We start from the raw sequence: 13,320 nt of genomic DNA on the forward strand, positions 1-13,320 counted from the left end.
CCCGTTTCTGGGGGTAATCACACCCGTTTCGGGGGGTATCTACACCCGTTTCGGGGGGTAATCACACCCGTTTCGGGGGTAATCACACCCATTTTTGGGGGCATATACACCCGTTCCGGGGGCGGCTGCGGGCGCTACAGGCGGCGGCGCGGTGACGTACCGGCGCGCTTCTTGAGCACCACCACGATGCCCTTCCCGTCAGGCGCCGGCTCCACGCCGACTGTCTTCCGGTGGATGAGGCCGTTGTAGCGGAAGCTGTTCCGGGCCTTGAGGTTGTTGGGCTCCTGCGGGGCCAATAGGGTGTAGCTGGAGGGGGGTGTCACCCGGACGCCTGGGCCCCCTGGTATGGGGGTGTATGGGGGGCTATAGGGGGTCTGGGGGGGCTGTATGGGGTGTATAGGGGCTATAGGGGGTCTGGGGGGTCATTATGGGGGTGTATGGGGGGTATAGGGGGCTATAGGGGGTCGGGGGGGTCATTTTGGGGGTGTATAGGGGCTATAGGGTGCCTGGGGGGGTCATTTTGGGGGTGTATGGGGGGCTATAGGGGGCCTGGGGGGTCATTATGGGGGTGTATGGGGGGTATAGGGGCTATAGGGGGTCATTTTGGGGGTGTATGGGGGGTATAGGGGTCTGGGGGGCATTTTGGGGGTGTATGGGGGTATAGGGGTCTGGGGGGGTCATTATGGGGGTGTATGGGGGGTATAGGGGGTCTGGGGGGTCATTATGGGGGTGTATGGGGGGTATAGGGGCTATAGGGGGTCATTTTGGGGGTGTATGGGGGGTATAGGGATCTAGGGGGGCATTTTGGGGGTGTATGGGGGGTATAGGGGGCTATAGGGGGTCTGGGGGGGTCATTTTGGGGGTGTATAGGGGCTATAGGGGGGTCTGGGGGTCATTATGGGGGGTGTATGGGGGGTATAGGGGCTATAGGGGGTCATTTTGGGGGTGTATGGGGGGTATAGGGGGGCTGGGGGGGCTGTTAGGGGGGTGTATGGGGGGTATAGGGGCTATAGGGGGTCTGGGGGGTCATTATGGGGGTGTATGGGGGGTATAGGGGCTATAGGGGGTCATTTTGGGGGTGTATGGGGGTATAGGGGTCTGGGGGTCATTATGGGGGTGTATGGGGGGTATAGGGGCTATAGGGGGTCATTTTGGGGGTGTATAGGGGCTATAGGGGTCATTTTGGGGGTGTATGGGGGGTATAGGGGGTCTGGGGGGTCATTATGGGGTGTATGGGGGGTATAGGGGCTATAGGGGGTCATTTTGGGGGTGTATAGGGGCTATAGGGGGTCATTTTGGGGGTGTATGGGGGGTATAGGGGTCTGGGGGGGCATTTTGGGGGTGTATGGGGGGTATAGGGGTCTGGGGGGGCATTATGGGGGTGTATGGGGGTATAGGGGCTATAGGGGGTCATTTTGGGGGTGTACAGGGGCTATAGGGGGTCATTTTGGGGGTGTATGGGGGTATAGGGGTCTGGGGGGCATTTTGGGGGTGTATGGGGGGCATAGGGGCTATAGGGGGTCATTTTGGGGGTGTATGGGGGGTATAGGGGTCTGGGGGGCATTTTGGGGTGTATGGGGGGTATAGGGGCTATAGGGGGTCATTTTGGGGGTGTATAGGGGCTATAGGGGGTCATTTTGGGGGTGTATGGGGGGTATAGGGGTCTGGGGGGGCATTTTGGGGGTGTATGGGGGTATAGGGGCTATAGGGGGTCATTTTGGGGGTGTATGGGGGGTATAGGGGGTCATTTTGGGGGTGTATGGGGGGTATAGGGGGTCTGGGGGGCATTTTGGGGGTGTATGGGGGGTATAGGGGCTATAGGGGGTCATTTTGGGGGTGTATAGGGGCTATAGGGGGTCATTTTGGGGGTGTATGGGGGGTATAGGGGTCTGGGGGGCATTTTGGGGGTGTATGGGGGGTATAGAGGCTATAGGGGGTCTGGGGGGCTGTTAGGGGAGTGTATGGGGGTATAGGGGCTATAGGGGGACTAGGGGGGTCATTATGGGGGTGTATGGGGGGTATAGGGGTCTGGGGGGGCATTTTGGGGGTGTATGGGGTCTATAGGGGGCCTGGGGGGGTCATTATGGGGGCGTATGGGGGGTATAGGGGGCTATAGGGGGTCTGGGGGGCTCATTATGGGGGTGTATGGGGGGTATAGGGGCCATACAGGGTCTGGGGAGGCTGTTAGGGGGGTCCTTATGGGGTAGTATAGGGTCTATAGGGGTCTGGAGGGTCATTTTGGGGGTGTATGGGGGGTACAGGGGACTACAGGGTGTCTGGGGGGGTCATTATGGGGCTGTATGGGGGGCCCTATAGGGGCCACAGGGCCGTATGGGGGCTCTAGGGCAGTAGAGGAGCCATAGGAGCCCTTAGGGGGCCATAGGGCCATACAGGGGATTACAGGACTGTATAGGGACCATGGGGGGGGCTCTAGGGCCATATAAGGGCTCTGGGGCCATATGGGGAATTACAGGGTCTTATGGAGACCATAGGGCCCTATGGGGACCATGGGACCGCATAGAGGCCATAGGGCCGTATAGGGGCCATATGGAAGCCACATGGATGTACGGGGGCCATAGGGCCATATGGGGGGCCATAGGACCGCACAGGGACCATAGGGCCGTATAGATGCCGTGTGGCGGCCATACGGAGGCTATGGGGATGTATGGGGGCCACAGGGCCATATAGGGGCCGTATGGCACCACAGGGCCCTATGGGGGCCATAGAGGAGCTGTATGGGGACCATATAGAGGCCATAGGAATGTATGGGGGGCCATATGGGACCATAAGGCCCTATGGGGGCCATAGGGCCATATGGGGGGCCATAGGACCGCACAGGGACCATAGGGCCGTATAGATGCCGTGTGGGGGCCATACGGAGGCTATGGGGATGTATGGGGGCCACAGGGCCATATAGGGGCCGTATGGCACCACAGGGCCCTATGGGGGCCATAGGCCATATAGGAGCTGTATGGGGACCATATAGAGGCCATAGGAATGTATGGGGGCCGTATGGGACCATAAGGCCCTATGGGGGCCATAGGGCCATATATGGGCTGTATGGGGGCCATATGGAGGCCATACAGATGTATGGAGGCCATAGGGCCGTATGGGGGCCATGGGAGGCCATAGGGTCCTATGGGGGTCTTAGGGCCATATAGGGGCTGTATGGGGCCATATGGAGGCCATACGGATGTATGGAGGTCATAGGGCCGAATGGGGGCCATAGGGCCCTATGGGGGCCATAGGGTCATATAGCGGCTGTATGGGGGTCATATAGAAGCAATAAGGATGTATGGAGGCCCATAGGGCCGTATGGGGGCCATAGGACCGTATGGGGGCCATATGGAGGCCATAGGGATGTATGGAGGCCATAGGGCCGTATGGGACCACAGGGCCCTATGGGACCACAGGGCCATACAGGGGCCATATGGGACCACAGGGCCCTATGGGGGCCACGGAGCTATACACGGGCTGTATGGGGGCCATATGGAAACCATACGGATGTATGGAGGCCATAGGGCTGTATGGGGGCCATAGGAGGCATAGGGCCATATAGGGGCTGTATGGGGGCCATATAAAGGCCATATGGATGTATGGAGACCATACGGCCATATGGGGGCCATAGGAGGCCATGTAGGGGCCATATGGCACTACAGGGCCCTATGGGGGCCACAGGGCCATATAGGGGCTGTATGGGACCACAGGGCCCTATGGGGGCCATAGGGCCATACAGGGGCTGTATGGGGGCCATAGGGCCGTATGGGACCATAGGGCCCTATGAGGGCCATAGGGGCATATAGGAGCTGTATAGAGGTCATAGGGCTGTATAGGGGCCACAGGGCCATATAAGGGCCATATGGGACCACAGGGCCCTACGGGGGCCACAGGGCCATATAGGGGCCGTATGGGGCCATAGGGCCCTATGGGGCCATAGGACCATATAAGGGCTGTATGGGGGCCATAGGACCATATAAGGGCTGTATGAGGGCCATATAGAGGCCATAGGGCCGTATGGGACCATAGGGCCCTATGAGGGCCATAGGGGCATATAGGAGCTGTATAGAGGTCATAGGGCCGTATAGGGGCCATAGGGCCACGTAGGTGCCGTATGGGGGCCATATAGAGGCCATAGTAATGTATGGGACCATAGGGCCCTATGAGGGCCACAGGGCCGTATAGGGGCCATAGGAGGCCATATGGGACCACAGGGCCCTATGGGGACCCTATGGGGGCCATACAGATGTAGGAAGGCCATAGGAGGCCATATAGGGGCCGTAAGGGACCACAGGGCCCTATGGGGCCGTATGGGGGCCATACAGATGTATGGAGGCCATACGGAGCCATAGGGATTTATGGAGGCCATAGGGCCCTATGGGGGCCACAGCAGGCCATATGGATGTATGGGGGCCATAGGGCCGTATGGGGGCCATATAGAGGCCATAGGGATGTACGGAGGCCATAGGGCCGTATAGGGGCCGTATGGGACCACAGGGCCCTATAGGGGCCATACAGAGGCCATACGGATGTATGGGGGCCATAGGGCTGTATAGGTGCCGTATGGAGGCCATAGGGATGTATGGGACCATAGGGCCGTATAGGGGCCGTATGGGGGCCATATGGAGGCCATACGGATGTATGGGGGCCATAGGGCCGTATAGGGGCCATATAGGACCACAGGGCCCTATGGGGGCCATATAGAGGCCATACGGATGTATGGGGGCCATAGGGCCGTATAGGGGCCATATGGGACCATAGGGCCGTATGGGGGCCATATAGAGACCATAGGGATGTACGGAGGCCATAGGGCTGTATAGGTGCCGTATGGAGGCCATAGGGATGTATGGGACCATAGGGCCATACAGGGGCCATATGGAGGCCATACGGATGTATGGGGGCCATAGGGCCGTATAGGGGCCATATGGGACCATAGGGCCGTATGGGGGCCATATAGAGACCATAGGGATGTATGGAGGCCATAGGGCCCTATGGGGGCCACAGCAGGCCATATGGATGTATGGAGGCCATAGGGCCGTATAGGGGCCGTATGGGACCATAAGGCTGTATGGGGGCCATATAGAGGCCATAGGGATGTACGGAGGCCATAGGGCCGTATAGGGGCCGTATGGGACCATAGGGCCCTATGGGGGCCATATAGAGACCATAGGGATGTACGGAAGCCATAGGGCCGTATAGGGGCCGTATGGGACCATAGGGCCCTATGGGGGCCATATAGAGACCATACGGATGTATGGGGGCCATAGGGCCATATAGGGGCCGTATGGGACCACAGGGCCCTATGGGGGCCATATAGAGACCATAGGGATGTATGGAGGCCATAGGGCTGTATAGGGGCCGTATGGGACCATAGGGCTGTATGGGGGCCATATAGAGACCATAGGGATGTACGGAGGCCATAGGGCCGTATAGGGGCTGTATGGGACCATAGGGCTGTATGGGGGCCATATAGAGGCCATAGGGATGTATGGGGGCCATAGGGCCATATAGGGGCCGTATGGGACCACAGGGCTGTATGGGGGCCATATAGAGGCCATAGGGCCGTATAGGGGCCGTATGGGACCATAGGGCTGTATGGGGGCCATATAGAGGCCATAGGGATGTACGGAGGCCATAGGGCCGTATAGGGGCCCTATGGGACCATAGGGCTGTATGGGGGCCATATAGAGACCATAGGGATGTACGGAGGCCATAGGGCCGTATAGGGGCTGTATGGGACCATAGGGTCGTATGGGGGCCATATAGAGACCATAGGGATGTACGGAGGCCATAGGGCCGTATAGGGGCCGTATGGGACCATAGGGCTGTATGGGGGCCATATAGAGACCATAGGGATGTATGGAGGCCATAGGGCCGTATAGGGGATGTACGGAGGCCATAGGGCCGTATGGGGGCCATATAGAGGCCATAGGGATGTACGGAGGCCATAGGGCCGTATAGGGGCCGTATGGGACCACAGGGCCCTATAGGGGCCATATAGAGGCCATACGGATGTATGGGGCCATAGGACCCTATGGGGGCCACAGGAGGCCATACGGATGTATGGGGGCTATAGGGCCGTATAGGGGCTGTATGGGACCATAGGGCTGTATGGGGGCCATATAGAGACCATAGGATGTACGGAGGCCATAGGGCCGTATAAGGGGCCGTATGGGACCATAGGGCCCTATGGGGGCCATATAGAGACCATAGGATGTACGGAGGCCATAGGGCCGTATAGGGGCCGTATGGGGCCATAGGGCCGTATGGGGGCCATATAGAGACCATAGGGATGTACGGAGGCCATAGGGCCGTATAGGGGCCGTATGGGACCATAGGGCTGTATGGGGGCCATATAGAGGCCATAGGGATGTACGGAGGCCATAGGGCCGTATAGGGGCCGTATGGGACCACAGGGCTGTATGGGGGCCATATAGAGACCATAGGGATGTATGGAGGCCATAGGGCCGTATAGGGGCCGTATGGGACCATAGGGCCCTATGGGGGCCATATAGAGACCATAGGGATGTACGGAGGCCATAGGGCCGTATAGGGGCCGTATGGGACCATAGGGCCCTATGGGGGCCATATAGAGACCATAGGGATGTACGGAGGCCATAGGGCCGTATAGGGGCCGTATGGGACCATAGGGCTGTATGGGGGCCATATAGAGACCATAGGGATGTACGGAGGCCATAGGGCCGTATAGGGGCCGTATGGGGCCATAGGGCCGTATGGGGGCCATATAGAGACCATAGGGATGTACGGAGGCCATAGGGCCGTATAGGGGCCGTATGGGACCATAGGGCTGTATGGGGGCCATATAGAGGCCATAGGGATGTACGGAGGCCATAGGGCCGTATAGGGGCCGTATGGGACCATAGGGCCGTATAGGGGCCATATAGAGGCCATAGGGATGTACGGAGGCCATAGGGCTGTATAGGGGCCCTATATAGGGGGCTGTATAGGGCTGTATATGGGGCTACAGGCGCTCACGGTGCTGTAGGTCTGGTGGTTCCGCTTGAGCAGGAAGCTGGAGCAGTTGCGCACAATCATCCACTGCAGTGGGACGACATGGCCTGGGGGGGGACAACAGCGTCACCCGGCGGGAACAGCGCGACAACAGCGGGAGATACCCCCCGACAGCGGGAGATACCCCCGACACCGGGAAACACCCCATCGACACCCGGAGATACCCCCCGACACCGTGAGATACCCCCCAACACCGTGAGATACCCCCCGACACCGGGATACACCCCATCAACACCCGGAGATACCCCCTCCTGACCCGTGAGATACCCCCTGACACCAGGATACACCCATCAACACCCGGAGATACCCCCCGACAGCGGGAAACAGCTCCCAACACCCGGAGATACCCCCCGACACTGGGATACACCCCATCAACACCCGGAAATACCCCCCGACACCGGGATACACCCCATCAACACCGGGAAACAGCCCCCAACAACAGGAAATACCCCCCGACACCGGGAACCACCCCCGGCCGCGGTTCCTGGTCCTCCCCCTTTCCCCGATCCCAATTCCCAGTTCCCCCGATCCCAATTCCCGGTCCCAGGTCCCGGTTCCACATCCGGGATCCCAATTCCCCCTCCCTGGATCCCAGACCCGGTTCCCCCGTCGGTTCCCGGATCCCAATTCCCGGTTCCGGATCCCGGATCCCAATTCCCGGTCCCGGATCCTGGATCCCAGGTCCCGGTTCCGGATCCCAATTCCCGGTTCCGGTCCCGGATCCTGTTTCCCAATTCCCGGTTCCGGATCCTGGATCCCAATTCCCGGTTCCGGATCCTGGATCCCAATTCCCGGTCCCGGATCCCAATTCCCGGTCCCGGATCCCAATTCCCGGTTCCGGACCCAATTCCCGGTTCCGGATCCCAATTCCCGGTTCCGGATCCCAATTCCCGGTTCCGGACCCAATTCCCGGTTCCGGACCCAATTCCCGGTCCCGGATCCCAATTCCCGGTCCCGGATCCCAATTCCCGGTTCCGGACCCAATTCCCGGTCCCGGATCCCAATTCCCGGTTCCGGACCCAATTCCCGGTCCCGGATCCCAATTCCCGGTCCCGGATCCCAATTCCCGGTTCCGGACCCAATTCCCGGTTCCGGATCCCAATTCCCGGTTCCGGACCCAATTCCCGGTCCCCGTTCCAGGTCCCGGTTCCGGATCCCAAATCCCGGTCCCGGATCCCAATTCCCGGTTCCGGTCCCGGATCCTGGATCCCAATTCCCGGTTCCGGATCCCAATTCCCGGTTCCGGACCCAATTCCCGGTCCCCGTTCCAGGTCCCGGATCCCGGATCCCAATTCCCGGTCCCGGTTCCGGATCCTGGATCCCAATTCCCGGTCCCGGTTCCAGATGCCGGATCCCCATTCCCGGTCCCGGATCCCAATTCCCGGTCCCGGATCCCAATTCCCGGTCCCGCTCCCCCATCCCGCCCCGCAGCCCCACGCGCCACCTCCGCTCCCTTCCGCCGCCGGAAACGGAAAGAAGGTCCCGGCCCAGCGCCGCGCGGCTTCCCTCGGGCAGCCCCGCCCCTTCCGGCCGGCGGAGCCCCGCCCACCGCGCGACCGGCTCCGTCCCCGCTCGGCTCTTCCCGGCCCCGCTCGGCTCTTGACGTCATCCCTCGGAAACCTACGTCATCCCTCGGGTCTCTCCGCCCCGCTCGGCTCTTCCCGCCCCCGCTCGGCTCTTTCCGCCCCGCTCGGCTCTTTCCGTCCCCGCTCGGCTCTTTCCGCCCCGCTCGGCTCTTTCCGCCCCGCTCGGCTCTTCCCGTCCCCGCTCGGCTCTTGACGTCATCCCTCGGGTCTCTCCGCCCCGCTCGGCTCTTCCCGTCCCCGCTCGGCTCTTTCCGCCCCGCTCGGCTCTTCCCGTCCCCGCTCGGCTCTTTCCGCCCCGCTCGGCTCTTCCCGTCCCCGCTCGGCTCTTTCCGCCCCGCTCGGCTCTTTCCGCCCCCGCTCGGCTCTTCCCGTCCCCGCTCGGCTCTTTCCGCCCCGCTCGGCTCTTTCCGTCCCCGCTCGGCTCTTTCCGTCCCCGCTCGGCTCTTCCCGTCCCCGCTCGGCTCTTTCCGCCCCGCTCGGCTCTTTCCGCCCCGCTCGGCTCTTTCCGCCCCCGCTCGGCTCTTTCCGTCCCCGCTCGGCTCTTCCCGCCCCCGCTCGGCTCTTCCCGTCCCCGCTCGGCTCTTTCCGCCCCCGCTCGGCTCTTTCCGTCCCCGCTCGGCTCTTCCCGCCCCCGCTCGGCTCTTCCCGTCCCCGCTCGGCTCTTTCCGTCCCCGCTCGGCTCTTTCCGTCCCTCTCGGCTCTTTCCGTCCCGCTCGGCTCTTCCCGTCCCCACTCGGCTCTTCCCGTCCCCGCTCGGCTCTTTCCGCCCCGCTCGGCTCTTTCCGCCCCGCTCGGCTCTTCCCGTCCCCGCTCGGCTCTTGACGTCATCCCTCGGGTCTCTCCGCCCCGCTCGGCTCTTCCCGTCCCCGCTCGGCTCTTCCCGTCCCCGCTCGGCTCTTTCCGTCCCCGCTCGGCTCTTCCCGTCCCCGCTCGGCTCTTCCCGTCCCCGCTCGGCTCTTTCCGCCCCGCTCGGCTCTTCCCGCCCCCGCTCGGCTCTTTCCGCCCCTCTCGGCTCTTTCCGCCCCGCTCGGCTCTTCCCGTCCCCGCTCGGCTCTTCCCGCCCCCGCTCGGCTCTTTCCGCCCCGCTCGGCTCTTTCCGTCCCCGCTCGGCTCTTTCCGCCCCCTCTCGGCTCTTCCCGTCCCCGCTCGGCTCTTCCCGTCCCCGCTCGGCTCTTCCCGTCCCCGCTCGGCTCTTTCCGTCCCCGCTCGGCTCTTTCCGCCCCTCTCGGCTCTTCCCGTCCCCGCTCGGCTCTTTCCGCCCCCGCTCGGCTCTTTCCGCCCCCTCTCGGCTCTTCCCGTCCCCGCTCGGCTCTTCCCGTCCCCGCTCGGCTCTTTCCGTCCCCGCTCGGCTCTTTCCGCCCCTCTCGGCTCTTCCCGTCCCCTCTCGGCTCTTCCCGTCCCCGCTCGGCTCTTTCCGCCCCCTCTCGGCTCTTTCCGCCCCCTCTCGGCTCTTCCCGCCCCGCTCGGCTCTTTCCGTCCCCTCTCGGCTCTTTCCGCCCCCGCTCGGGTCTCCCCGCCCCCGCGGGCAGTGGGCGGGGCCAGGGGGCAGTGGGCGGGGCCATGGGCCCCTGCTGTGCGGGGGGGGGGCAGAGCTAAGAGCCAGGGGGCGGGGCCTTGGGCTAAGGGGTGGGGATAAGCATCAGGGGGCGGGGCCTGGAGCCGGGGGCGGGGCCAGAAGCCAGGGAGTCGGGCTATGGCCAAGGGGGCGGGGCCCGCCAGGAGGCGGTGGGCGGAGCCAGATCCTCGAGCCAGAGGGCGTGTCCGGTGACGGGTGGGCGGGGCCAGGAGTTGGGGGGCGGGACGAGGGGGCGGGGCCATGACCCAAGGGGTGGAACCGGGAGCCAGGTCTATGGAGCAGGGGGCGGGTCCCGCAACCGGTGGGCGGAGTTAAGAGGCTCTGCAGCCGGTGGGTGGAGCTACGGTGAGGGTGAGTGTGAGGGGAGGGTGAGGGTGAGTGTGAGGGCAGGGTGAGTGTGAGGGGAGGGACACTGTGAGGGTGAGTGTGAGGGTGAGGGCAGGGTGAGTGTGAGGCTGAGTGTGAGGGGAGGGACACTGTGAGGGTGAGTGTGAGGGTGAGTGCAAGTGTGAGAGTGTGAGGGGGAGTGTAAGGATGAGTGTGAGGGTGAGTGTGAGGGTGTGAGTGGAGGGTGAGTGTGAGGGTGAGTGTGAAGGTGAGTGTGTGAAGGTGAGTCTCAGGGTGAGTGTGAGTGTGAGGGGGAGTGTGAGGGTGAGGATGGGTGAGGGTGAGGGTGAGTGTGAGGGTGAGTGTGAGGGTGAGTGTGAGTGAGAAGGTGAGGGTGAGTGAGGGGGAGGGTGAGGGTGAGTGTGAGACTGTGAGTGTGAGTGTGAAAGTGAGTGTGAGTGTGAAGGTGAGTCTCAGGGTGAGTGTGAGTGTGAGGGGAGAGTGAGGGTGAGTGTGAGTGTGAGAGTGAGGGTGAGTGTGAGTGTGAGGGTGGGTGTGAGGCTGAGTGTGAGGGGAGGGACACTGTGAGGGTGAGTGTGAGGGTGTGAGTGGAGGGTGAGTGTGAGGGTGAGTGTGAGAGTGAGTGTGAGGGTGTGAGTGTGAGGGTGAGGGCAAGTGTGAGAGTGTGAGGGTGAGTGTGAGGGTGTGAGGGTGAGGTGGGCGTGAGGGTGAGGGTATGAGTGTGAGTGTGAGGGGAGAGGGAGGGTGAGTGTGAGGCTGAGTGTGAGGGTGAGTGTGAGGGTGAGGATGTGAGTATGAGGGTGACTGTGAGGGTGTGAGTGTGAGGGTGACATGTGTGAGGGTGTGTGTGAAGGTGAGAGTGAGTGTGATGGTGAGTGTGAGGGTGAGGGGAACGGTGAGTGTGAGGGTGAGTGAGAGGGTGAGTGAGGATGAGTGTGAGTAAGAGCGTGAGTGTCAGTTTGAGGATGAGTGCGAGGGTGAGTGTGGGAGTGAGTGTGAGATTGAGTGAGACGGCGAGTGTGAGTGTCAGTGTTACGGTGAGTGTGAGGGTGAGGGGGAGTGAGAGGGTGAGTGTCAATTTGAGGATGAGTGCGAGGGTGAGTGTGAGAGTGAGTGAGATGGTGAGGGTGAGGGTGAGGGTGAGGGAGGGTGTGAGGGTGAGAGTGTGTGTGAAGGTGAGTGTTAGTGTGAGAGTGAGTTTGTGTGGAGGTGAGGGTGAGTGGGAGAGTGAGGGTGAGTGTGAGAGTGAGTGTGTGTGAGGGTGTGTGAGTGTTAGGGTGAGGGGAGGGTGAGTGTGAACTTGTGATACTGAGTGTGAGTGTGAGTGTGAGTGTGAGTGCAGGTGCAGGAAGGCACCGGAGGCTCTGCCCGGTGACGGTGACACCGCGGCCCTACAGTCGCTCCGCCGCCTCCGCCTGTTTCTTCCCGTTCCCATCGGAGTCGTATCGTGACGCTCCGGAATCCGGAATTCCCGGATTTTCCCGGTGTCCCTCTCCGGGCTCCGGGAATCCCCCCGGGTGACAACCGCCCGCCTGTCACCCGCTGTCACCCGCTGTCACCCGCTGTCACCCGCTGCCCGGTGACACCCGCTCCAACCCCGGCACCCTCTTTGGGAAAGGCGGATCCCATTGGACGCCCTCGCTCCGGGTGTTGTTTCCGGGTGTTGTTTCCGGGTGTTGTTTCCGGGTGTTGTTGCCGCGGGATGCCACACGGGAGCCTGGGAAAATGCCGAATATTCCAAATCTTGCCCGAAAATCCAGCGTTTCCACCCAAGGCCAGCACGGTGACAGCCCCCGCCCTCGGTCACCCCCCCCGCGATGACGTCACGGTGACATCACAGCCAGTTGCCGGTGACGTCATCAGTGTTCTTGGTGTGTCCGTACCGTGTTCTTAGCGTGTTGGTACCATGTTCTTAGCGTGTTCTTGCCTTGTTGGTACCATGTTCTTAGCGTGTTGGTACCATGTTCTTGGTGTGTTGGTACCATGTTCTTGGCGTGTTGGTACCGTGTTCTTGGCGTGTTGGAACCGTGTTCTTGGTGTGTTGGTACCGTGTTCTTGGCGTGTTGGAACCGTGTTCTTGGCGTGTTGGTACCGTGTTCTTGGCGTGTTGGAACCGTGTTCTTGGCGTGTTGGTACCGTGTTCTTAGCGTGTTGGTACCACGTTCTTGGTGTGTTGGTACCATGTTCTTGGCGTGTTGGTACCGTGTTCTTGGCGTGTTGGAACCGTGTTCTTGGCGTGTTGGTACCGTGTTCTTAGCGTGTTGGTACCATGTTCTTGGCGTGTTGGTACCATGTTCTTGCCTTGTTGGTACCATGTTCTTAGCGTGTTGGTACCGTGTTCTTGGCGTGTTGGTACCATGTTCTTAGCGTGTTGGTACCATGTTCTTAGCGTGTTGGTACCATGTTCTTGGGGTGTTCTTGCCTTGTTGGTACCATGTTCTTAGCGTGTTGGTACCATGTTCTTGGGGTGTTCTTGCCTTGTTGGTACCATGTTCTTAGCGTGTTGGTACCATGTTCTTGGGGTGTTCTTGCCTTGTTGGTACCATGTTCTTAGCGTGTTGGTACCATGTTCTTGGCGTGTTGGTACCATGTTCTTGCCGTGTTGGTACCATGTTCTTGGCGTGTTGGTACCGTGTTCTTGGCATGTTGGTACCATGTTCTTGACATGCTCTTAGCGTGTTCTTGGTGTGTTGGTACCATGTTCTTAGCGTGTTGGTACCGTGTTCTTGGCGTGTTCTTGGCATGTTGGTACCGTGTTCTTGGCATGCTCTTAGCGTGTTC

General features: G+C 61.4%; 1 protein-coding gene across 1 annotated transcript; it reads right to left on the reverse strand.

The window, feature by feature from the left end:
- Positions 1–160: 160 nt before the first annotated feature.
- Positions 161–12,722, reverse strand: RPL28 (ribosomal protein L28; the record flags this gene model as incomplete). Its single annotated transcript, XM_088539391.1, has 4 exons — positions 12,588–12,722; positions 8,474–8,552; positions 6,994–7,076; positions 161–284 (listed from the first exon to the last, which is right to left on the reverse strand). Coding segments are annotated over exons 1-4 (421 nt in total), but the record flags the coding sequence as incomplete, so codon positions are not given.
- Between the last annotated feature and the right edge of the window lie 598 nt (positions 12,723–13,320).

The sequence above is a fragment of the Tinamus guttatus genome, unplaced genomic scaffold, assembly GCF_059628265.1.
Source record: "Tinamus guttatus ecotype Peru unplaced genomic scaffold, ASM5962826v1 Tinamus_guttatus_pri_ptg001633l, whole genome shotgun sequence".
Lineage (NCBI taxonomy): Eukaryota > Metazoa > Chordata > Aves > Tinamiformes > Tinamidae > Tinamus > Tinamus guttatus.